The 24,602-nt window shown below is 46.2% G+C and overlaps 2 protein-coding genes across 6 annotated transcripts in view; one reads left to right on the top strand and one right to left on the bottom strand.

Annotated features, from left to right (window-relative positions):
- The window catches only part of LOC126950191 (histone H2A.V), a 222,207-nt gene that overhangs the window by 26,891 nt on the left and 170,714 nt on the right, over positions 1–24,602 (top strand). The window lies entirely within an intron of this gene.
- CCM2 (CCM2 scaffold protein) overlaps positions 1–24,602 on the bottom strand; it is a 154,047-nt gene that overhangs the window by 37,440 nt on the left and 92,005 nt on the right. For 2 of the 5 annotated variants that reach the window (XM_050783417.1, XM_050783420.1), the window contains exon 2: positions 8,634–8,783. The exons of the other annotated variants lie outside the window; for them this stretch is intronic. In XM_050783417.1, the coding sequence (XP_050639374.1) occupies positions 8,634–8,729 (96 nt within the window). In that variant the 5' untranslated portion in view covers positions 8,730–8,783. The remainder of the gene's footprint in view (positions 1–8,633; positions 8,784–24,602) is intronic. 5 annotated transcript variants of the gene reach the window in all.

Genomic DNA, 24,602 nt, shown 5'->3' with positions numbered 1-24,602 from the left:
GGGCTGCACCACTTACTAAGCAAACTCTCACCATCTGCACAACAGGCTAACAATCCTTAGAGAAGTGCCACAGGCAATCAATACAGTAATCTACATAAAGCTCTGAGCACATGTCTGATATGTTGTGAACAAACAAAATATAGAGCAGTTAATTTTATGACTGTATTTACCTTGACAATAAGTTAAAATTCATCTCTTCTTCCATTGCTGTCTATATATATATATATATAAAATCAGACTGTCTCCTACACATCATGACCACAGACTAGATAATAAAGTTGGAGGAGTATCCCAGCTTAAGCTCTATATTCATGCCCCCACCAGGGGACACATCTGTGACCCAGGCTTAAAGCCCTATAATCTGCTAAAATGCTTCCTCCCTCACTTGGGCTGACTGGACCCAGCCCTGCATCTGCCTTCTTCACCTGGAATAGCTCCCCTCGCCTGACCTGGAATAGTCTTCCCTTGACCCAGAGTGGTTCCCCATTGACCCGGAATAGTCCCCCATCTACCTGAACTAGTCCTCTCATAGACCCAGAGTAGTCCCCCGTTGATCAGGAGAAGTCTCCCCTTTGACCTGGAATAGGCCCCCTCCCAGGTCCCATTCTCTGCTGTTCAGCACAACCTGTGGTGGGGGAAGAGTATGGAGTAAGGATGACTAAAGGTCCTCAGAGTTGGTAACAGTTGGAGCCAGATGATATATACAGTAGCTTTGTTTACTTTTCTTTGTATATATTTTTAATATTTGAATTTTTAAATATTTTTTGAAAAGGATGAATATTTTCTGCTTCTTGCTGATTACACTTAAACTGAGGCAAAATACAAAAGCATAAAAAATTAAGATCGCCAATATCCTTACAAGATGATCCTCTCTAAGATGAACCACAGAGGCGACAGAAAGTGCTCCCAGGCTGGGTGCAGTGGCTCACGCCTATAATCCCAGCACTTTTGGGAGGCCAAGGTGGGTGGACTGCTGAGCTTAGGGGTTCGAGACCAGCCTGGGCAACCTGGTGGGACCCCCATCTCTATAAAAACTACAAAAATTAGCCAGCTATGGTGGTTCATGCATGTAGTACCAGCTACTTGGGAGGCTGAGGCAGGAGGTTGCTTGAGCCCAGTAGGTCAAGGCTGCAGTGAGTTGTGATCATGCCACTGCACTCCAGCCTGGGCAACAGAGTGAGACCTTGTCTCAAGAAAAATAAAAACTTTTTAAAAAGTGCTTCCAGAAGCTGGGTGCTGTGGCTCACACCTGTAATCCCAGGACTTTGGGAGGGTGAGGAGGCAGATCACTTGAGGTCAGGAGTTCGAGACCAGCCTGGCCAAGATGGTGAAACTCCATTTCTACTAAAAATACCAAAAATTAGTTGTGGTGGCAGGCGCCTGTAATCCCAGCTACTCTGGAGGCTGAGACAGGAGAATCATTTTAACCAGAGAAGCGGAGGTTGCAGTGAGCTGAGACTGTGCCACTGCACTCCAGCCTGGGCAATGAGAGTGAAACTCCATCTCAAAAATTAAAAAAAAAGGCCAAGCATGGTGGCTCAGGCCTACAATCCCAGCACTTTGGGAGGCCAAGGCTGGCAGATGACTTGAGGTCAGGAGTTTGAGACCAGCCTGGCCAAGATGGTGAAACGCCATCTCTACTTAAAATACCAAAAATTAGCTGGGCGTAGTGGCAGGTAACTGTAATCCCAGCTACTCAAGAGGCTAAGACAGAAGAATCCCTTGAATCCGGGAGGCAGAGGTTGCAGTGAGCTGAGATTGCACCATTGTACTCCAGCCTGGGCAACAAGAGCCAAACTCCGTTTCAAAAAAAAAAAAGAAAGAAAGAAAAGAAAAGAAAAGAAAAGAAAAGAAAAGAAAAGAAAAGAAAAGAAAAGAAAAGAAAAGAAAAGAAAAGAAAAGAAAAGAAAAAAGAAAAAGTGTTTCCAGGAGAGCTTGCTGGGACTGGCCTGGGCTCAGAAAGCATATGGCCTTGTGCTGCCCAGGCCCTGGCTCTATGACAGCAGTGAAGACAGGATGTCCCTGAGGCACTTTCAGGCTTCATTCTCCTTAATCCCTGACAAGCTTTGAGCCCCAGGACAAGTTTGGGTATGACAGGTAGTTTGCAGTGTGGGGTTCTCATGGGAGAATGGTGGGAAATGGTCACCTATGATTTGTCAGCCAAGAAATCATGGTAAACTGTAAGTTAAAAATGGCCCTTAAAATTTAGTGGTGCAATTTTAGCCATGCAAAAAATCATGTTTCTCTAGCCTCACTAAAAGCACACCAGGCTTTGCTTGCCTGTGATTTCCTCTCTGCTGGCATCCCCAGGTGACCAGATGGCACATGAATTATTTTTCAAATGTGTATGCTTGACCACTCACTTATTCTCCCAGGCCCTATGATGTGCAAGACCCTGGCCTGGAGGTTATGGAAATACAGAGGCATGTGGCCCATGAGCCCAGCTTTTCAGAAGCTTGCATCTCCACAGACATGGATAATCTCACATCAGCCACAGGAAAATGGCTGTCCCTAAACCATTTCTGCCTGCTAGCCCCCAAAGCTCATTCCTAAATGATAACTAGCTGTGTCACGGACAGTGACTGAGCTCTGAATCTGACAGTGCGGGCAAGCAGTCTGGCTCCATTTGTTGGCTCTTCTCAAAGCTGTCTGTTAGCCAAACTAGTTACTAACCTACCTACGGGAGCAACAGGAAACCAACTCTGAGACAGGAGATTTGCCAAGATCAACCTCTAACCAAGAAGCCCACACCAAATCAACAGGTCCCACAAACCTCATGCAACCTACACTGTTATTTTAATGTTGATGTACAGGTCATAAAATTATAGTCTCCACACAGAATTATAGTCTGCACTGGGAAGGACCCTGGGGCACCCCCGTCCCACAATCCCACCCTTAAAAAGAGATCCTCTGCAGTTAGGCAGTGAGAAATAGTAGGAACTCTTGCAGGGCAAGAAACCAGGACGGCCCTCTGTAGATGCCTCTTATTGCCCAAGCATCAGTTCTTCCCTAGATTGAGCCCAGCTCTGTCCTCCTCTGGCATTTGCTCTTTTTTTTTTTTTTTTTTTTTTTTTTTTTGAGACAGAGTTTTGCTCTTGCACCCAGGCTGGATGGAGTGCAGTGGCATGATCTTGGCTCACTGCAACTTCCGCCTCCCTGGTTCAAGCAATTCTCCTGCCTCAGCCTCCGGAGTAGCTGGGATTACAGGCACCTGCCACCATGCCTGGCTAATTTTCATGTCTGGTTAATTTTTGTATTTTTAGTAGAGACGGGGTTTCACCATGTTGGCCAGGCCGGTCTCAAACTCCCGACCTCAGGTGATCCACCCGCCTCAGCCTCCCAAAGTGCTGGGATTACAGGCATGAGCCATTGTGCCTGGCTGCCCTTGGCTCTTACCCAGCAGCCAGCATGGAGCTTGCACAGACTGGACAGCAATAAATGATGGTAATGACTCTTGATGGAACACTTGGACCAGGCTAGGCATCCAGGGAGGCCCTTTGGTTAGAGGTGACACAGCCCCTGCCCTCAACGATGTCACAGTCAAGCAGAAGTAGTAAGACCAGAGTAAAGTAACTGAAATTAAATCCACAGTAAAAACAGCCAATCAATGCTGAAGACACATAGGATGCTCCAAAGGTACACTTAGGGCTCAGCCACTCTGTTCTTAAAGCTGCTGTTCTGAGCAGCAGGGACAAGGAGAGGTAATGAGCAGGAGATACAGCCATCTGACTGCTCACAGGCTAGCAGAGGAGGGTGACCCCGGAACACCAAAGATAGGGCAGGCCAAGGTGCTTCAGAGGAACCTGGCCCTTCTACCTGGGCCTCCAAATCACGAACAGTTTAACAAGCAGATTCTGAGGACTACTTGGAGGCAGGCATCTCTCTGGCCCTAGTCCTTAGTCTTCAACAGCAGCTACCACAAGTTTCTTTTTTTAATGTCTCAAATAATTTTAATTGATGGGTAAGCCTTCCTAGAAAGCGGGATATTAACACTATTAAGTAAAGAAATGCATCCTTGCACATCTGCTGCAGCCTCCCTCTGCCACTCCTACCCATTCAGCACAGAATGCAGGGTAGGTGCTGTTCCCACTGAGGATGATGGGGCTTTTCAGAGGTAGTGTTTGCTCAGCTCTCAGCTGCAGGGGGTGGTAGGAGGGACAGTCGGTGCTGGGGGAGAGCTCTCCGAACAAGAAGCCACCTTAGATTTTTGGAAAAGAAGTTGCTTTTGAATACAAAATTTAAGCTGATGGCTGGGCGCAGTGGTTCATGCCTGTAATCCCAACACTTTGGGAGGCCAAGACGGGAGGATCACTAGAGTCAGGAGTTTGAGACCAGCCTGGGCAACAGGGTGAGACTTCATCTTTAAAAAAAAAAAATACAAAAATTAGAATACAAAAATTAGCAGGACGTGGTGGCACACACCTGTAGTCACAGTTACTCAGGAGGCTAAAGTAGGAGGATCACTTGAGCCTGGAAGATCACTTGAGCTGTGATCGCACCACTGCACTCTAGCCTGGGTGACAGAGCCAGACCATCTCAAAACAAATAATAATTATTAATTAAAAAGAAAAAAGCTGAGCATGGTGGCATATGTCTGTAGTCCTAGCTACCTGAAAGACTGGCGTGAGAGAATCGCTTGAACCCAGGAGCTCAAGGCTGCAGTGGGCTATGACTGCCCACTGCACTCCAGCCTAAGTGACTGAGCAAGGCCCTCTTTTTTTTTTTTTTTTTTTTTTTTTTTTTGACATGGAGTCTCACTATACAGCCCAGGCTGGAGTATAGTGGCGCGTGATCTTGGCTCAGTGCAACCTCCACCTCCCAGGCTCAAGCGATTCTCCCGCCTCAGTCTCCCGAGTATCTGGGATTACAGGTGCACACCACCACACCTGGCTAATTTTTGTATTTTTATAGAGATAGGGTTTCACCATGTTGGCCAGGCCGGTCTCAAACTCCTGACCTCAAGTGATCTACCCATCTCGGCCTTCCAAAGTGCTGGGATTACAGGTGTAAGTCACTATACCTCGGCAAGGCCCTGTCTCTTTTAAAACTAAAAAAAGAAGGAAAATAAATATAAAGGGAAGTTCTAGTTAAAAAATAATTGAGGCCAGGCGCAGTGACTCACGCCTGTAATCACAGCACTTTGGGAGGCTGAGGCGGGTGGGTCACCTGAGGTCAGAAGTTTGAGACCACCCTGGTCAACATGGTGAAACTCTGTCTCCACTAAAAATACAAAAATTAGCTGGGCATGGTGGCGCACACCTGTAGTCCCAGCTACTCGGGAGGCTGAGGCAGGAGAATTGCTTGAACCTGGGAGGTGGCAGTTGCAGTAAGCCATGATCACGCCACTGCACTCCAGCCTGGGTGACAGAGCAAGACTCCGTCTCAAGAAAAAGCAAAATAAAATAAATTGAGGGCAGGCACAGTGGCTCACACCTGTAATTCCAACACTTTGGGAGGCCAAGGCAAGAGGATCACTTGAGGCCAGGAGTTCAAGACCAGCCTGGACAACATAGCAAGAACTGTCTCTAAAAAATATTAAAAATTAGCCTGTAGTTCCAGGTACGCAGGAGGCTGAGATGGGAGGATCACTTGAGTTTGGGAGGTTCAGGCTGCAGTGAGTTGTGACCACACTACTGCACTCAGCCTAGGCAACAGAGTGAGATCCTGTCTGGAAAGAAGGAGGGAAATAATTAAATGGTAGAATATTTTTAATGTACAGAATCAGGATTCCAGTAAATCATCATGGGTTCTTTAACTCACTAGAATGTACTATAGATGTACTATAGAATTTAAAAGGTGGGATTAGCCCAGGCAACCATTCTTCCATTCAACATGTATTTTATTGAGTACGCCTGTTCATCACCACCAAATGATCTCATCACCTTTGAACCTCAGAGACCAAAGGACCAGTTCAGTCCCCAGAAGGAAACCAGGCTAAGTGCTATTTCTCTTCCATGAGTGGAGTCCCAGCACCAAGGTGAGGTGTGGGGTCTATCCCAGCCTAAGTCTCTCCTGAAGAAACTGAGGCTGTGAGGGTTGAAGGGACCTGCCAGAATCCACAGCACGGAGCCAGGAGGAGGGAACACAGGGCTCTGAGTCACCATGCAGCGCTGTGCAAAGACATCGATACGGAATATATGCCACCTCAGATAACTGTACAGAACTTTCTAAACTCACTCTGGAAGATCCCTAGATCCTTACAAATTCTTGCAAAGTTTATGTCTTAAGCTTAAAACAACTCTTAAAGTTGGAAACCTAAAATGTACTTCTAAGTTAAAAAACTAAAACTAAATCTGGCCTACTAGGGCTTAGCTTGTCAGAATGCCCTCCTCACACAAAGCCAAGGCTCAGGCTCTGGGCAAGGCTGGCCCTCAGGTGCCAATGGCGGGTCTTGAGTTTTGTTAGATCTGAGGCTCAACATTATCAGCTCACTTGGGTGAACAGATCTGGAGTAACTGGGTCTACCCAATAAATTCTCAGAAACTAACTTATAAGTCAGGGCACCTGTTTATTAATTTACAAGGAGAAATGAATCCACTAAAAGAACCAGCAAACACAGACTCATGAAACAGTGGCCTCCACTTGGGGACCAAAGTAAATTTTATGACTATACTTTCTAGCTGTGTTCTCCATGCAAAACACTGAGCTCAGTATTACTCTGGAGAAAGTGCTAAGAAGTCTATGAAGGAAGAAAGGGAAGAACACTTAGTCACACTGAGCAGTACCCAGCATGTCTCTGCTACAGCGTTCAGGCATTTTCATTTATGCAAATTATTTAATCCTTATGACTAAACCACAACGTGGGTTTTATCTAATAAAACAAAACTCCCTCTGAACAAAGATGTTTAAAATATTATAAAAAGGCCTAGGTATCCTTAAGGCTAACATTCAGCACATCTCATGAGTATTCACATGCGCCAGACACTGGAGCTGTAGGAGCCACCGTCCCTGCCCCCAGGGAACCCCTAGTCTAAAGAGGGAGACAGACAAACTGCAACTGCACAGCCACATGAGGGCCCAGCAGGAATGAGGGAAAATGACTGGAAGAGGCACCAAACTCAGTGCCCGGGTCTGAGAAGACAGTGGAACCTGGAGCAATGATTCTGTCCAGCTGGACAGTGAGAGGCTATAGTCCCAGAGTGACATCTGCCATCCCTCAGAAATCACACTGCCTAAGGTGCACATCAGAGGCACTACAACAAATCCCCTCCTACAAGCTCCATGACAAAGAACTCCTCTGTGGACACTCACATTGCAGCCCTGCCTATCTGAATTTCAACAAACTTCCAGCACTCCCTGCAGTGCCAGTTGACAGATTAGCTTTTTTTTTTTTTTTTTTTTTTTTTAGTGCTTTGGTGCTTACCAATGGAAAAAGGACCTTTCCTCAGTGCTAGAGAGGCCTAAATGATGAGTATGACACAGTCGGTGTGCACCCGCATCTCAGGACACAGCTAATTTCTTTTTTTTTTTTTTTTGAGATGCAGTTTCACTCTGTTGCCCAGGCTGGAGTGCAGTGTGCAATCTCGGCTGACTGCAACCTCCACCTCCCGGGTTCAAGTGATTCTCCTGCCTCAGCCTCCTGAGTAGCTGGGATTACAGGCGTGTGCCACCACACCTGGCAATTTTTTTTTTTTTTTTTTTTTGAGACGGAGTCTTGCTCTGTCGCCCAGGCTGGGGTGCAGTGGCCAGATCTTAGCTCACTACAAGCTCCACCTCCCGCATTTACGCCATTCTCCTGCCTCAGCCTCCCGAGTAGCTGGGACTACAGGCGCCCGCCACCTTACCCGGCTAGTTTTTTGTATTTTTTAGTAGAGACGGGGTTTCACCGTGTTAGCCAGGATGGTCTCGATCTCCTGACCTCGTGATCCGCCCATCTCGGCCTCCCAGTGCTGGGATTACAGGCTTGAGCCACCGTGCCCGGCCAAATTTTTTGAATTTTTAGTAGAGACGGGGTTTCATCGTGTTAGCCAGGATGGTCTTGATCCCCTGACCTCCTGATCTGCCCACCTCAACCTCCCAAAGTGCTGGGATTACAGGCGTAAGCCACTGCATCCAGCCGACAGAGCGAATTTCAAGGGGAACCATAGCTCTGCCCACTACTGCCTGTTTGCTTCAGTGAGAAAAACACAGGCACCTTAGTGCCCACAGGAGGCCACACTGGGGGTGGCCAGGATCCATGCTGGTGGGGTCTTAAGCAGCACCCCACTCATGTTGCAGGTTTCGTGGATGGAATTCCAGTTTTGGGTGCTCTCTTGCTTGACCATCTCCCTATATAATTTTTCAAGCAAGCTCTTGGGTCCCAACTGACCACAAATCCATAGGAAAATTACTTCTCCCTGGAAGATGTAAAACCTGTGGCTTCTTCCTTGAGTCAAGATGGATGAATGCAACAACCTATACACCCCACCTGGAAGAGACGGCGCTTCTCCTCCATACACGCCCCTTGCCACAGGGTCTCAGATCAGGAAGCCAACAAATGAACCCTCCACCCCATCCTCCCAAAGCAGGGGTCATGGAGACCGGGCCACCCTAGCTCACAATGGGCAAGCCCTGGGAAGCAGCCATGAAAGCCACCCACAAGGGACTCACACCATCATTCTAAACGGCGCTTTCCACACTGGACTTGCACCTACCTCATTCTCCATGGAATACCCCGTGTGAAATTCTGTTTGAGGAATTTCTTTGGAGAGATTCTGGTTCCTCCTCCTCTGCCGACAGCTACTATGCATTCTCTATTCACTTCTGAATTTGTTGAAAAATATGGCCAGATGTTAGCCCTCCCTCTGAAAAAAACATGACTGAACAGGAAGACCAGAAACCACAGCTTCCTTCTGCAAAGCCACTGAAGCTGTTTACAATGTTTTAAAAGTTCAAAAAGCAGGCAGCACCCAGAAACTGTTGGCAAAATCCAAACAGTCTGCATGTACAAAAAGACACAAAGTAAATCAGCTCATTTTCCCTACTCCCCACAGCACGCGAACCCCACAGGCAGCCTCCCTGCATTTCCAGCAGAAACTCTGCAGTCAACGGAAGGACATTAATTTGAAAGTCCACCATTCTGCACATTCGAATGCCAAAGCTAAACAAGCAGACAGAAAGCACTGTGAGGGGCTACCCTTTCCTGGAGACAACAGGCCGTGCTGCTGGTGAAGACCCACGGTACCCGCCTCATACGAAGGGTGGAAACACGCGACAAGGCTGTTCCAGCCACCCTGTTTGCAGTGCTTGCTCAAAGGCAGCAAGATCTTTACAGAGATAACTCCATTCCCAGATGGGGCTTGGGCAGGGTACACTGGGCTCTACGGGTCCTCAGCCTACAAGTGCCTCTACCTGCCTCCAGGACTCATGAGTTTGAGTCAGCAGCACTTTGGAACTAAACAGGGCGCCCGCCTCTGGGCAACCTCACTTCTTTAAGGCAAATTTCCTAATCTAGAAAAGCAGAAGTTGGATCTGTTGCTGGTGAAGGCTCTTAGAACTCTGAAAATTCCAGAATGGTTTGCCAATAGGGAAGGCTACTTAATTAAATATTCTCGTTGGCCGGGTGCAGTGGCTCATGTCTGCTATAATCCCAGCACTTTAGGAGGCCGAGGCAGGTGAATCACCTGAGGTAAGAAGTTCAAGACCAGTCTGGCCAACACGGTGAAACCCCGTTTCTACTAAAAATAGAAAAACTAGCTGGGCGTGGTGGTGGGCGCCTGTTATCCCAGCTACTTGGGAGGCTGAGGCAGGAGAATCACTTGAACCTGGGAGGTAGAGGTTGCAGTGAGCCAAGCCATTGCACTCCAGCCTGGGTGACAGAGTGAGACTCCATCTCAAAAAAAAAAAAAAAATTCTGGTTAGAGTGACTATATTCACAGATCAATAAATAAACATAACAATTATAATTTTTTAAATATTAAGTTGAACCAAATCAAAGTGTTGATTTTCAACAGTGTTCTAGCTATAAAAATGGTACTTTCGTATGGTTCTATTTCATTAACCTGTAACAAATAAAGTTTAATATTTCTTGATTCTGAAAAGACTGTTTCAGAATAATAATTTAGTGCTTCAATTATTATTCCATATACCACAGATGTAGAAACTGTCATAAAGTTGGAAAAGCAGCATTAGAACTAGATTCGAATCAATATCCAGTATTAACTGGACTGTCACTTTCTGTCTTTAAAAACCAGAGTAGAGTCACAATTTCAGACTGCTCCTTTCTAAAAGTTGCCTATACAGGGCAGAACCAGCTGACCCTGACCTTCAGGCAGGCTCAAAGGGAAAAAGCAAACCAGGAGTGAGATACAGAAAGAGGTGCCACTCAGCTCAGCAGTCTCACCTCTATTTTGGCTACTGCAAAGGGGAAGGGTTACAGGGAAACAAACATGACTAAAAAGAAAACCCACATGCTCTGAACACTAGTCAACCCCAACCTTCCCTCACACTGTGATCCCCACGGCCAGCATGATAGAGAAAAGCCAAAGAGCAAAGGGGAAGAGACAGGCACAGGAACCTACATTCTAGCTAGTATACTTAGAGACACTTGAGAAGAATTGCATTCATAAAATAAGACTAGACAGCCATGAAAAAGAAAAAACGGCCGGGCGTGGTGGTTCACGCCTGTAATCCCAGCACTCTGGAAGGCTGAGGTGGGCAGATCACCTGAGGTCGGGAGTTCGAGACCAGCCTGACCAACGTGGAGAAATCCCGTCTCTACTAAAAACACAAAATTAGCCGGGCATGATGGCACATGCCTGTAATCCTAGCTATTCGGGAGGCTGAAGCATGAGAATCACCTGAACCCAGAAGGTGGAGGCTGAGGTGAGCCAAGATCGTGCCACTGCACTCCAGCGTGGGCAACAAGAGTGAAACTCCGTCTCAAAAAAAAAGAAAAAGAGAGAACAGAGAACAAGAAAGATATCTTAGAAATTACAAATATGAGGCCGGGCGCGGTGGCTCAAGCCTGTAATCCCAGCACTTTGGGAGGCCGAGACGGGCGGATCACGAGGTCAGGAGATCGAGACCATCCTGGTTAACACGGTGAAACCCCGTCTCTACTAAGAAATACAAAAAACTAGCTGGCCGAGGTGGCGGACGCCTGTAGTCCCAGCTACTCGGGAGGCGGAGGCAGGAGAATGGCGTGAACCTGGGAGGCGGAGCTTGCAGTGAGCTGAGATCCGGCCACTGCACTCCAGCCTGGGTGACAGCGCGAGACTCCGTCTCAAAAAAAAAAAAAAAAAAAAAAAAAAAAAAAAAAAAAAGAAATTACAAATATGACTGCCAAAATAAAAAATTCATAGAATAATAACAAGGACATAGCTGAGAGCCCAAAGAATTATACGAAGGAGAACTGTGGGGTTGGCCAATGCCTGCCTGCTGCTGATGGCCACAGCTGCAAATGTTTTACAGATGAACATTTGCCACCAATTCGATAAAGGTAATCACCAACTTTGAACCCTGATTAAGCAAAATGTTAGCCCCCAAAAAGAATTCCATTCTCAGTAGTAGAACCACATTACAAAAAATTGTACTCAATTATTATGCCTTAAATTTCATCAATAAAAAATTTATGAAAATGTGCTTTCTCTCTTATATAAGTACCTACTTAATGGCCTCAATTTTGCCCCTTGGCTCACACAGCCTAAAATATTTATTATCTGGTCCTTTACATGAAGTTTGCCAACCCTGTCCTAGAACAAAGCGAAAAGGCAAAAAGTTTAATGTGAGAAAAATTAAAGGCCACAGAAGCCGGGTCCATCAAGTCTAACAGTTTCTTTTTTTTTTTTTTTTGAGACGGAGTCTCGCTCTGTCGCCCAGGCTGGAGTACAGTGGCGGGATCTTAGCTCACTGCAAGCTCCGCCTCCCGGGTTTATGCCATTCTCCTGCCTCAGCCTCCAGAGTAGCTGGGACTACAGGTGCCCGCCACCTCGCCCGGCTAGTTTTTTTTTTTTTTTTTTTTTTTAATTGTATTTTTTAGTGGAGACGAGGTTTCACCATGTTAGCCAGGATGGTCTCGATCTCCTGACCTCGTGATCCGCCCGTCTCGGCCTCCCAAAGTGCTGGGATTACAGGCTTGAGCCACCGCGCCCGGCCCAAGTCTAACAGTTTCTTAAGAGGAGAATAAAAGGGGGCAGAATCAGAGGGACACAAATATCAGAAGACAACAATGATGAACTCAATTTTATGGACAGAAAAAGCACAGTAACAAGTAGGCTGAATGTAAGAGACAAATCCTAAACACTTAGACTCATCTTCATAAAACTGCAGAATTTCAAGAGAATCTTAAAAGTTTCCAATAAGAAAATGCAAAAAAAAAAAAAAAAAGTACCTTTAAAAGCAGTAAGACTCAGATCAGCATCAGATGTATCACGATAAATGGGAATATGGTAATCCCTTTAAAATTCTGTGGGGAAATTAATTTAAATCTGGAAGTTAATTTAAAACCAAACTGTCAGTCAAGGTGCAAAATTGTTAGTTTCACACCTGCAGTGCCTTGGGAACTTTACACCCTAAAAACCCCCTTTTGAAAAACATACTAGAGGATATACTCCCAGCAAAAGGAGGATGATCCAAGAGAGGAAAAGATGTGGACTCCAAGAAATGGTGGAACCAACCCAGGAAGCAGAGAAAAGAAATCCCAGGGTGACAATGACAGTGTTCAGCAAGCAAACAAAGGAAAATCTAGAAGATTCCATTATGTAAACCAAGAGCCTAGAAGTTCTTGATGATAAAAACATGTTTCTTGGGCCTTGACTAAGGGCTGGCCTCGACATGCAGAGATGAAACTCCACAAAGCCTATAGGTAATCATTTCATGTTTGACTGATTGCTGAATGGTGATGCCAGAAGTTATCATCAGCTGAAGAGGCTTTGCTGAACATTATAATCAGCTGAAGAGACTTTGCTGAACTGGCTACTCAGTAGAAATCCAAAAAGTCCACACTTTAGGTATAAGGAAAACACCCAGAACTAAATTCAAAACTGATACAGAGGCTGGGCGCGGTGGTTCATGCCTATAATCCCAGCACTTTGGGAGGCCGAGGTGGGAGGATCACCTGAGATCGGGAGTTCGAGACCAGCCTGACCAGCATGGAGAAACCCCGACTCTACTAAAAATACAAAATTAGCCAGGCATGGTGGCACATGCCTGTCATCCCAGCTACTAGGGAGGCTAAGGCAGAAGAATTGCTTGAACCTGGGAGGCGGAGGTTGCGATGAGCCGAGATTGCGCCATTGCACTCCAGCCTGGGCAACAAGAGCGAAACTCCATCTCAAAAAAAAAAAAAAAAAAAAAAAAAAAAAAAAAAAAACTGATACACAGCTATCAAAATAATGACTAAATAAAGATGCACAGAACAAAAAAAAAAAAAGATGTCCCAGTAATCTCACTGCCTGCCATAATAAAACTGAACCTCATTCATAATAACAAGGCATTCTCTAGAAAAAGGCTGAGTAAACTCTACCACACAGGCAAGCCCCGTTTTTGTAAATAAATTGGGGGGTTTTCTGGTGTTTTTTTGTTGTTGTTAGTTTTGTCTTTTGAGACGGAGTCTCACTCTCTCACCCAGGCTGGAGTGCAGTGGCACAATCTCGGCTCACTGCAACCTCCACCTCCCAGGTTTAAGCCATACTCCTGCCTCAGGCTTCCAAGTAACCGGGATTACAGATGCGCGCCACCATACCTGGCTAATTTTTGTATTTTTAGTACAGACGGGGTTTCGCCATGTTAGCCAGGCTGGTCTCGAACTCCTGACCTCAGGTGATCCACCCACCTCGGCCTCCCAAAGTGCTGGGATTACAGGCGTGAGCCACCTCGCTCAGCCGTAAATAAAGTTTTATTAGAACATTTAAAAAAAGAAGTTTGGGCAGGGCATGGTTCTCACCTATAAGTGGGAGCTAAACTATGGGTACACAAAGGCATACAGAGTGATATAATGGACACTGGAGACTTAGAAAGCGAGAAAGTGGGAGGGAGGTGAGGGATGAAAAATTACCTACTGGGTACAATGTACACTCTTTGGGTGATGGGTACACTCAAAGCCCAGACTTGCAGGGCACGGTGGCCCATGCCTGTAATCCCAGCACTGTGGGAGGCCGAGGCGGGTGGATCACTTGAGCTCCAGAGTTCGAGACCAACCTGGCCAACATGGTGAAACCCCGTCTCTACTAAAAATACAAAAATTAGCCAGGCGTGGTAGTGGGCACCTATAATCCCAGCTACTTGAGAGGCTGAGGCAGGAGAATCACTTGAGGCCAGGAGGTAGAGGTTGCAGTGAGCCGAGATCGCGCCACTGCACAAGAAAAGCAATTTACCGGAAACTCTAAAGAAAAGGCCGGGCACGCTGGCTCACGCCTGTAATCCCAGCACTTTGGGAGGGTGAGGCGGGCAGATCACGAGGTCAGGAGATCGAGACCATCCTGGCTAACACGGTGAAACCCCGTCTCTACTAAAAATACAAAAAATTAGCCAGGCGCAGTGGCGGGCACCTGTAGTCCCAGCTACTCGTGAGGCTGAGGCAGGGGAATGGTGTGAACCCGGGAGGCAAGAGTTGCAGAGAGCCGAGATTATGCCACTGCACTTCAGCCTGGGTGACAGAGTGAGACTCCATCTCAAAAAAAAAAAAGAAAAAAGAAAAGAAAGGCCGGGTGCGGTGGCTTACACCTGTAATCCCAGCACTTTGGGAGGCCGAGGTGGGGTGATCATGAGGTCAGGAGATTGAGACCATCCTGGCTAACATGGTGAAACCCTGTCTCTACTAAAAATACAAAAAAATTAGCCGGGCGTTGTGGCAGGCGCCTGTAGACCTAGCTACTCGGGAGGCTGAGGCAGGAGAATGGCGAGAACCTGGGAGGCAGAGCTTGCAGTGAGCCGAGATTGCACCACTGCACTCCAGCCTGGGCAACAGAGCCAGACTCCGTCTCAAAAAAAAGAAAAAAGATTGTATTATTACTGCAAACACAGAAAAGCATACACAAACAGGAAAGCAACGTGAAAGACTCTAATAATAGTTGTTTCTAGTGGGTGTGATTTTTTTCATATAATATATTTCGCTATTTTCTTCTGAGATATAAGTGTATTTTTTAGTAAGAAAACTAACAAGTTCATTTTGGAAAATACTCAAAATTTTTAGCAAATACCACTTTCACTGAATAAAAACTGTTCTCTTGAGAGGTGGGTAAAGGAAAAAAGAATAACCTTGGTTCTACTATAGAGAATTAACATCTACTAAAATTACAAATGCACATATGCTTTCCCAGCAATTGCATTTTCGGGAATTAATCCTACAGATGCATTACATACATGACAGGTTAGATTAATTGTTTCATTATTTGTTAAGCAAAATGACAACCTAAAAGTCCATAGGAGGGCTACTGTTTAAATATAGTAACCTACAGATAAAAATGCCATTCCACCCTAAAGAAGAATAAAGAAATTATATATCTATAATGAAAGAGCTCCAAAACACACTGTCAAGAAAAAATAAACCCAAAGAAGTTCTTATTCCCTTAAGAGAGAAGTAGACTGTATCAAAATAATTCTCTCACAGACTGAGATTACGAACTCTAGATAAAATGTGAAAAACAATCTTCTAAAGACACTGGAGACGAACAAGAAATAAAAAAGAAGCTTGGAATTTATACGACCCTTGAAAGAAGGGAACATCACTGGGCAAGATGCACTTTTATATTGCTCTACTCCTGAGAGTGCGCCCCAGTCTGAGAGGAGTGGAGCAGAGAAAAAAAAGCTGCAATTTTATTGGCCTGACAGGTTAAAGGAGGATTTAAGACTGCTAAAGAAGCTGGAAATTGAGAAGGAAATATAGGAAAGGAGGAATCCACTAAAAAAGGAACCCAAAGTCTGAGTATAAGGTCCCTTCAAATCTTTGGCTGAACCCTGAACTGTGTAAGTGGGGGTGAGACTCCCACAAGCCCAGAAAGGACACAATAGAGTGAAGGTTGAAGGAGCTGAGTTGATGGCTGGGCACAGGGGCTCATGCCTGTAATCCCAGCACTTTGGGTGGCCAAAGCAGGAAGATCACTTGAGGTCAGGAGTTTGAAACCAGCCTGGGCAACATAGTGAGACCCCATTTCTACAAAAATAAAAATTAGCCAGATAGTGCATGCCTGTAGTCCTAGCTACTCGGAAGGCTAAGGTGGGAGAATTGCTTGAGCCCAGAAGTTTAAGGTCACAGTAAACTACAATCACACCACTGCACTCCAACCTGGGTGACACAGCAAGATCCGTCTCAAAAAAAAAAAAGCTGAGATTTTAGCTCTCCCTAGCTGCATGGTAGATAAGAGTTTGGAATCCAAGTCCTGCCAAGTTAGAGGGGCTTAATAAGCACCTTAAACACTTGAGGCTATCCATTTGAAACCCCACAAGGGCCACATCTTAGGAGTAAAAAGTACATTCTAGGACTAAGAGATTTACCCTAAGAGTAAGGACAAAGATAAAAACTGATCTACCAAAACAAAGTATAACACCCAGTCAGGTGTGGTGGCTCATTCCTGTAATCCCAGCACTTTCGGAGGCGGAGGCAGGAGGATGGCTTGAGGCCAGGAGTTCAAGACCAGCCTGGGCAACATACTGAGACTCCATCTATATTTAAAAATTTTTTTTCATTAGCCGGACACAGTGGTGCATGCCTATAGTCCTGGCTACTCAGGAGGATGAGGCAGGAGAATCACTTGAACCCAGGAAGCAGAGGTTGCAAGGTTGCATTGAGCCAAGATCACGCCACAGCACTCCAGCCTGGGTGACAGAGTGAGACCGTCTCAAAAAAAAAAAAAAAAAAAAAAAAAAAGGCCAGGCGCAGTGGCTCATGCCTGTAATCCCAACACTTTGGGAGGCTGAGGCAGGCAGATCATCTGAGGTCAGGAGTTCGAGACCAGCCCGGTCAACATGGCGAAACCACATTTCTATTAAAAATATAAAAATTGGCCTGGCATGGTGGGGCATGCCTGTAATCCCAGCTACTTGGGAGGCTGATGCAGGAGAATCACTTGAATCTGGGAGGTAGAGGTTGCAGTGAGCCGAGATTGCGTTACTACACTCCAGCCTGGCGACAGAGCAAGACTCCATCTCAAAAAAAAAAAAAAAAAAAAAAAAAAAGATATTCTTAAGACTGTCAAATAAGGCCGGGCGCGGTGGCTCACGCCTGTACTCCCAGCACTTTGGGAGGCTGAGACGGGCGGATCACGAGGTCAGGAGATCGAGACCATCCTGGCTAACGCGGTGAAACCCCGTCTCTACTAAAAAATACAAAAAACTAGCCGGGCGAGGTGGCGGGTGCCTGTAGTCCCAGCTACTCGGGAGGCTGAGGCAGGAGAATGGCGTGAACCCGGGAGGCGGAGCTTGCAGTGAGCTGAGATCCAGCCACTGCACTCCAGCCTGGGCGATAGAGCGAGACTCCGTCTCAAAAAAAAAAGACTGTCAAATAAAAGACATTCAATACAACAAAAATGACAGGTAACTTCTCAAGAGAAACAATGGATGCTAGAAGATAATGAGTCTTCATCTTTAAAATGCTAAAAGAAGCTAGCAATGGTGGCTCACACCTTAGGAGGCTCAGGCAGGTGGATCACTGGAGGTCAGGAGTTGAAGACCAGCCCCACCAACATGGTGAAACCCCATCTCTGCTAAAAATACAAAAAAAAATTAGCTTGGCGTGGTGGTATGTGCCTATAATGACAGCCTCCCAGGAGGCTGAGGCAGAAGAATCACTTGAACCCAGGAGGTGGAGGTTGCAGTGAGCCAAGATCGTGCCACTACACTCCAGCCTGGGTGACAAAGCCAGATTCCGTCTCAAAAATAAATAAATAAATAAGGTCGGGCGCAGTGGCTCACGCCTGTAATCCCAGCACTTTGGGAGGCCGAGGCAGGTGGATCACAAGGTCAGGAGTACAAGACCAGCCTGGCCAAGATGGTGAAACCCTGTCTCTACTAAAAATACAAAAAAAAAAGCTGAGCGTGGCAGCAGGTGCCTGTAATCCCAGCTACTCAGAGGCTGAGGCAGAGAATTGCTTGAACCCAGGAGGCAGATGTTGCAATGAGCTGAGATCGTGCCACTGCACTCCAGCTGGGGCACAGAGCAAGACTGCGTCTTAAATAAATAAATAAATAAATAATGCTGAAAGAAAACAGTCAACCTAGAATTCTATATCCTGTAAAACAGAGGTCCCCAACCCCAGGCCACAGACTGGTCTAGGTCCATGGCCTGTTAGGAACCAGGCCGCACACAGCAGGAGGTGAGCGGAGGGCCAGCGAATGTTACCAGCTGAGCCCCGCCTCCTGTGAGATCAGAGGCTGCATTAGATTTTCATAGGAGCACAAACCCTGAACTGTGTGTTGGAGGGATCTAGGTTACGCGCTCCATGATCCGAGATGGAACTGTTTCATCCCAAAACCTTTTCCTCACTTCAGTCTATGGAAAAATTGTCTTCCACGAAACCGGTCCCTGCTGCCAAAAAGGTTGGGGACTGCTGATGTAAAACTATCCTTCAAAAATGAAGACGAAATGAAGATATTTTCAGATAATAAAAGGTGAAACAATGTGTCAGACCTACACCATGAAAAATTCTAAGCAAGGTCTTCAGGCTAAGATCTAAAAGTAAAATCCTAAGCATCCCAACTGACTGAACAAAGCCTGTTTTGGTCCCAGCCATGACAAGATAGCTTGGGACACACCTCGTTATATTCCCTCCCTGTTGTAGTTCAGGCACAAGTGACCAGCATTAATGTTAAAATAGAGACCACAAAACTGACAGAATGGACTCTGTGGCAATAAAATACCAAATTATATGTGTTCATGAAGATCATGGGGGAAAAAAGATACCAAATTACAAACAAGACCTACGACCATACCAGGTAAGGATTCAGCCATACAGTCTTACTCTTCAAGATCAACTCTGTTCTAACTGCCACAGGGTTTTTCTTTTTCTCTAGCAGCCAAACAAGCACTGTCCTGGATAAGCAATAGGAAAACAACTGCAGCTCACCACCAGATGCCAACTGACCTCCTGGTCCACAAGCCAAAACTATAGCTGTGACTGGATAAGAGACTGACTTCAGGGCCGGGCGCGGTGGCTCACGCCTGTAATCCCAGCACTTTGGGAGGCCGAGACGGGCGGATCACAAGGTCAGGAGATCGAGACCATCCTGGCTAACATGGTGAAACCCCGTCTCTACTAAAAAAATACAAAAAACTAGCCGGGCGAGGTGGTGGACGCCTGTAGTCCCAGCTACTCGGGAGGCTGAGGCAGGAGAATGGCGTGAACCCGGGAGGTGGAGCTTGCAGTGAGCTGAGATCCGGCCACTGCACTCCAGCTTGGGTGACAGAGTGAGACTCCGTCTCAAAAAAAAAAAAAAAAAAAAAAAAAAGAGACTGACTTCAGTAACTCTCTCCTGACAAGAAGACCACCAGTCATAGACTGGTTTACAGAGGCTGTGCACTTGAGTGCCCTCTCTCCTTGCTTCACCTTTTGAGGTATGGTGCCTGAATATAATACTGTCTCCACCTCAAAGTGAACATGGAATGCAAATAACATGCCTGTCTGGAAAAATAACTGTCAGATACTATGCTTAGTACCTGGGTGATGAAATAATCTATACACCAAAACCTCATGACAAAAGTTTACCTATATAACAAACCCGCACATGTACCCCTGAACCTAAAAGTTCGTTGAAAAATGTATGTTTGGGCCAGATGCAGTGGCTCACGCCTGTAATCCCAGCACTTTGGGAGGCCGAGGCAGGTGGATCATGAGGTCAGGAGATCGAGACCATCCTGGCTAACACGGTGAAACCCCGTTTCTACTAAAAATATCAAAAAAATTAGCCAGGCCGGGCGCGGTGGCTCAAGCCTGTAATCCCAGCACTTTGGGAGGCCGAGACGGGCGGATTACGAGGCCAGGAGATCGAGACCATCCTGGCTAACACAGTGAAACCCCGTCTCTACTAAAAAAATACAAAAAACTAGCCGGGCGAGGTGGCGGGCGCCCGTAGTCCCAGCTACTTGGGAGGCTGAGGCAGGAGAATGACGTAAACCCGGGAGGCGGAGCTTGCAGTGAGCTGAGATCCGGCCACTGTACTCCAGCCCGGGCGACAGAGTGAGACTCCGTCTCAAAAAAAAAAAAAAAAAAAAAAATTAGCCATGGCCGGGCGCGGTGGCTCAAGCCTGTAATCCCAGCACTTTGGGAGGCCGAGACGGGCGGATCACGAGGTCAGGAGATCGAGACCATCCTGGCTAACACAGTGAAACCCCGTCTCTACTAAAAAATACAAAAAAACCTAGCCGGGCGAGGTGGCGGGCGTCTGTAGTCCCAGCTACTCGGGAGGCTGAGGCAGGAGAATGGCGTGAACCCGGGAGGCGGAGCTTGCAGTGAGCTGAGATCCGGCCACTGCACTCCAGTCGGGGGCGACAAAGCGAGACTCTGTCTCAACAAAAAAAATAAATTAATTAATTTAAAAAAAAAAAAAAAATTAGCCAGGCAAGGTGGCTCACACCTGTAATTCTAGCTTTGGGAGGCCAAGGCAGTCAGATCACTTGAGGCCAGGAGTTAGAGATCAGCCTGGTCAACATGGTGAAACTCCATCTCTACCAAAAATACAAAAATTAGCCAGGCGTGGTGGTGGGCGCCTGTAATCCCAGCTACTCGGGAGGTTGAGGCAGGAGAATCACTTGAACCTGGCAGGGAGAGGTTGCAGTGAGTCAAGATCGCGCCACTGCGCTCCAGCCTGGGTGACAGAGCAAGACTCCATCTCAAAAAAAAAAGAAAAAAAATAAAGATGCATGTTTGGGCCAGGCACAGTGGCTCATGCCTGCAATCCCAGCACTTTGGGAGGCTGAGGCGGGTGGATGACCTGAGGTCGAGTTCGAAACCAGCCTGACCAATATGATGAAACCCCGTCTCTACTAAAAATACAAAAATTAGCCAGACCTGGTGGTATGGGCCAATAATCCCAGCTACTCAGGAGGCTGAGATAGGAGAATTGCTTGAACCTGGGAGGCGGAGGTTGCAGTGAGCCAAGATCGCGCCATTGCACTCCAGCCTGGTGTGACAAGAGTGAAACTCCTTCTCAAATAAAATAAAATAAAATAAATTGCATGTCTGTTCACTACACATGCATCAGAACCCCCTCCATGAATATTCATAACTCCTCCTATAACCTATTGAATATATATACTTGGTCAAACCGTTCAGCACAAATTCCTGTTTCAACCTCCTCCTCTGAAGTGCCTACCTTTCAGGCTCTGCCAAAGCTATACTTCCCAGCCTGTCAGATGGCCAGCCTACAGGTTGTAACTCTTTGTAAGAAATAAAGTATCCTTTCCAAATATGTACATCTCTTGAATTTTAAGTTGACAAGGCCAAAGGTAAATTATTCCAGATACAGTGGCTCACGCCTGTAATTCCAGCACTTTGGGAGGCCGGGCGCGGTGGCTCACGCCTGTAATTCCAGCACTTTGGGAGGCTGAGATGAGCAGATCATCTGAGGTCAGGAGTTCACGACCAGCCTGGTCAACATGGCGAAACCCCATCTCTACCAAAAATTCAGAATTAGCCAGGCATGGTGGCGCATGCCTGTAATTCCAGCTACTGGGGGGGCTGAGGCAGGAGAATGGCTTAAACCCAGGAGGCGGAGGCTGTAGTGAGCCAAGATGGCGCCATTGTACTCCAGCCTGGGTGACAGAGCAAGACTCCATCTCAAAAAATAAAAAATGGTTAAGACTGGCCAGGAGTTGTAGCTCAGCCCTGTAATTACAGCACTCTGGGAGGCCAAGGTGAAAGGACAGCTTGAGCCCAGGAGTTCAAGACTAGTGTGGGTAACATGGCCAAAATAAAAAGGTTAAGACAGTAAATTTTATTACGTGTTTGCTTTTTTACTGTAATTAAAAATTAAAATAGGTGGGGCGCGGAGGCTCATGCCTGTAATCCCAGCACTTTGGGAGGCTGAGGGCAGATCACAAGGTCAGGAGTTCGAGACCAGCCTGGCCAACATGGTGAAACCCCGTCTCTACTAAAAGTACAAAAATTAGCTGTGTATGGTGGTGGGTGCCTGTAATCCCAGCTGCTTGGGAGGCTGAGGCAGAAGAATCGCTTGAACCTGGGAGGCAGAGGTTGCAGTGAGCCAAGATTGCACCACTGCACTCCAGCCTGGGCAACAGAGCAAGACACTATCTCAAGAAAAATAACAATAATAAAAATACAAATAAAAGACACCAGAGCCAGCTTAAAGTGCTTCCCACTGGCTGAGTTTGGGACAATTTGAGCTTCAAAATAAATAAGGATATTAGAGGACTATAGTCTTGTAAGTAAAATAAGAATAAATAAGAACTTTAAAATGAAGAAACTTGGCAACGCTATCTTAACCAAGTAACCACAGTTAACATCACCAACATGGGACAAATTGACATTATTTTCCCTGCTATAATGCAACGAGAAGAATACATCATCTCTGTGGTAGTCCTACCAAAAACACATAACGTCATGAGAAAAAAACAGACCCAACTGAGAGACATCCTACAAAGTAACTGATCTGTGATCTTCAAAAATATCAATCATCGGCCGGGCGCGGTGGCTCACACCTGTAATCCCTGCACTTTGGGAGGCCGAGGCGGGCGGATCACGAGGTCAGTAGATCGAGACCATCCTGGCTAACACGGTGAAACCCCGTCTCTACTAAAATACAAAAAATTAGCCGGGCGCGGTGGCGGGCGCCTGTAGTCCCAGCTACTCCGGAGGCTGAGGCAGGAGAATGGCGTGAACCCGGGAGGCGGAGCTTGCAGTGAGCCGAGATGGTGCCACTGCACTCCAGCCTGGGCGACAGAGTGAAGACTCCGCCTCAAAAAAAAAAAAAAAAAAAATCAATCATCAAAGACAAGAAAAGACTAGGAACCATTTCAGTTCAAAGAGCCTAAAGAGACATGCAAGCCAAGTGCAACACACGATCCTGAATCTATAAAATCTATGGATCCTAGAGCTATATAAAGAAAGTATCAGCCGGGAGTGGTGGCTCAAGCCTGTAATCCCAGCACTTTGGGAGGCCGAGACGGGCAGATCACAAGGTCAGGACATCAAGACCATCCTGGCTAACCCGGTGAAACCCCGTCTCTACTAAAAAATACAAAAAACTAGCCGGGCGAGGTGGCGAGCGCCTGTAGTCCCAGCTACTCGGGAGGCTGAGGCAGGAGAATGGTGTAAATCCAGGAGGCGGAGCTTGCAGTGAGCTGAGATCCGGCCACTGCACTCCAGCCCGGGCGACAGAGCGAGACTCCGTCTCAAAAAAAAAAAGAAAAAAAAGAAAGTATCATAACAATCAGCAAGTCTGGATGGGGTCATGAATTACCTAGCAAAATCAAATGAATGTCAATTTCCTGATTTTAATGACGTCAGAATAGTGTGGTTACAGTGTCCTTGCACCAAGGAAGGTACAGTTGAAGTGTTAAAGGGTCATGGGGCATTATGTCTACAGTTTATTCTTAATGGTTCAGAAATGTTAACACTTGAAGGATCTGGGTGGAAAGTGTATGAATGCTCTGTGTACTCTGTATACACTCTGTGTGCTTTATATCTACTACATATATATTTAAATCATTTCAATATAAAAAGGTGAAAAGTCAATAGTTTAAAGCAAAAAACAATCTAATGTAAGATTTATAACATGGATAGAAGGAATATATATGCCAAAAAGGGTGCAAATAACAGGAGGGAGTACAAATGGAACGATACTGCTGATAGGTTCTTACACTGTACAAGAAAGAAATGACATAACATTAATGGATGGTAATCTGTGACAAGACATGGATACATATAGCAATATCTAGAGGAGTTACAGCAAAAAAGCCAGTAGCAATAGAGCAGAGTTAAAAATAATCAAAATGGAGAAACAAAGGAAGCAAGCACAAAGGGAAAGAGAAAACAAATAGCAAAATGATAGACTTAAACACAATGACATCAATTATGTAAACTTCAAAATTAAAAGGCAGAAACTATCAGACTAGATAAAAAAGCAAGCTATAACAAAATGCTCTTTATAAAGCATGCAGTTTAAAACTCCAGACATGTTGAAAGACACACCATGCAAACATGCGGCATAAGAAAGTGGGGTAGCCAGGCGTGGCTGGTTCAAGCCTGTAACCCCAGCTTCTCCGGAGGCTGAGGAGGATCACTGAGGCCAGGAGTTTGAGATCACCTGGGCAACAGAGTGAGACACTATCTCTGGAAAAAAAAAAAAAATTAGCCAGGCATGGTGGCGCGCACCTGTACTCCCAGCTACCTGGGAGGCTGAGGCGGAAGATCACTTGAGCCCAGGAGTTCAAGGCTGCAGTGAGTTATGATCATACTACTGCTCTCCAGCCTCAGTGACACAGCGAGACTCTTTGGCAGTTGCTAAAGTCCCTAAAGCAAAAAAAGAACACAGTGTGGCTATATTAACATCAGACAAGAGATTGGGACAAGAAGTCTTACTAGAAATAAAGATGGTCATTTCATAATGAAAAATATTTATTTCAACAAGACATTATGGGCTGGGAGTGATGGCTCACTCCTGTAATCCCAGAACTTTGGGAGGCCGAGGCGGTGGATCACCTGAGGTCAGAAGTTCAACCTTGGCTAACA

This window comes from Macaca thibetana, chromosome 3, assembly GCF_024542745.1.
Source record: "Macaca thibetana thibetana isolate TM-01 chromosome 3, ASM2454274v1, whole genome shotgun sequence".
NCBI classification, from domain to species: domain Eukaryota; kingdom Metazoa; phylum Chordata; class Mammalia; order Primates; family Cercopithecidae; genus Macaca; species Macaca thibetana.
The sequence above is the reverse complement of the archived record's forward strand: the minus strand, read 5'-3'. Positions and strand labels throughout refer to the sequence as shown.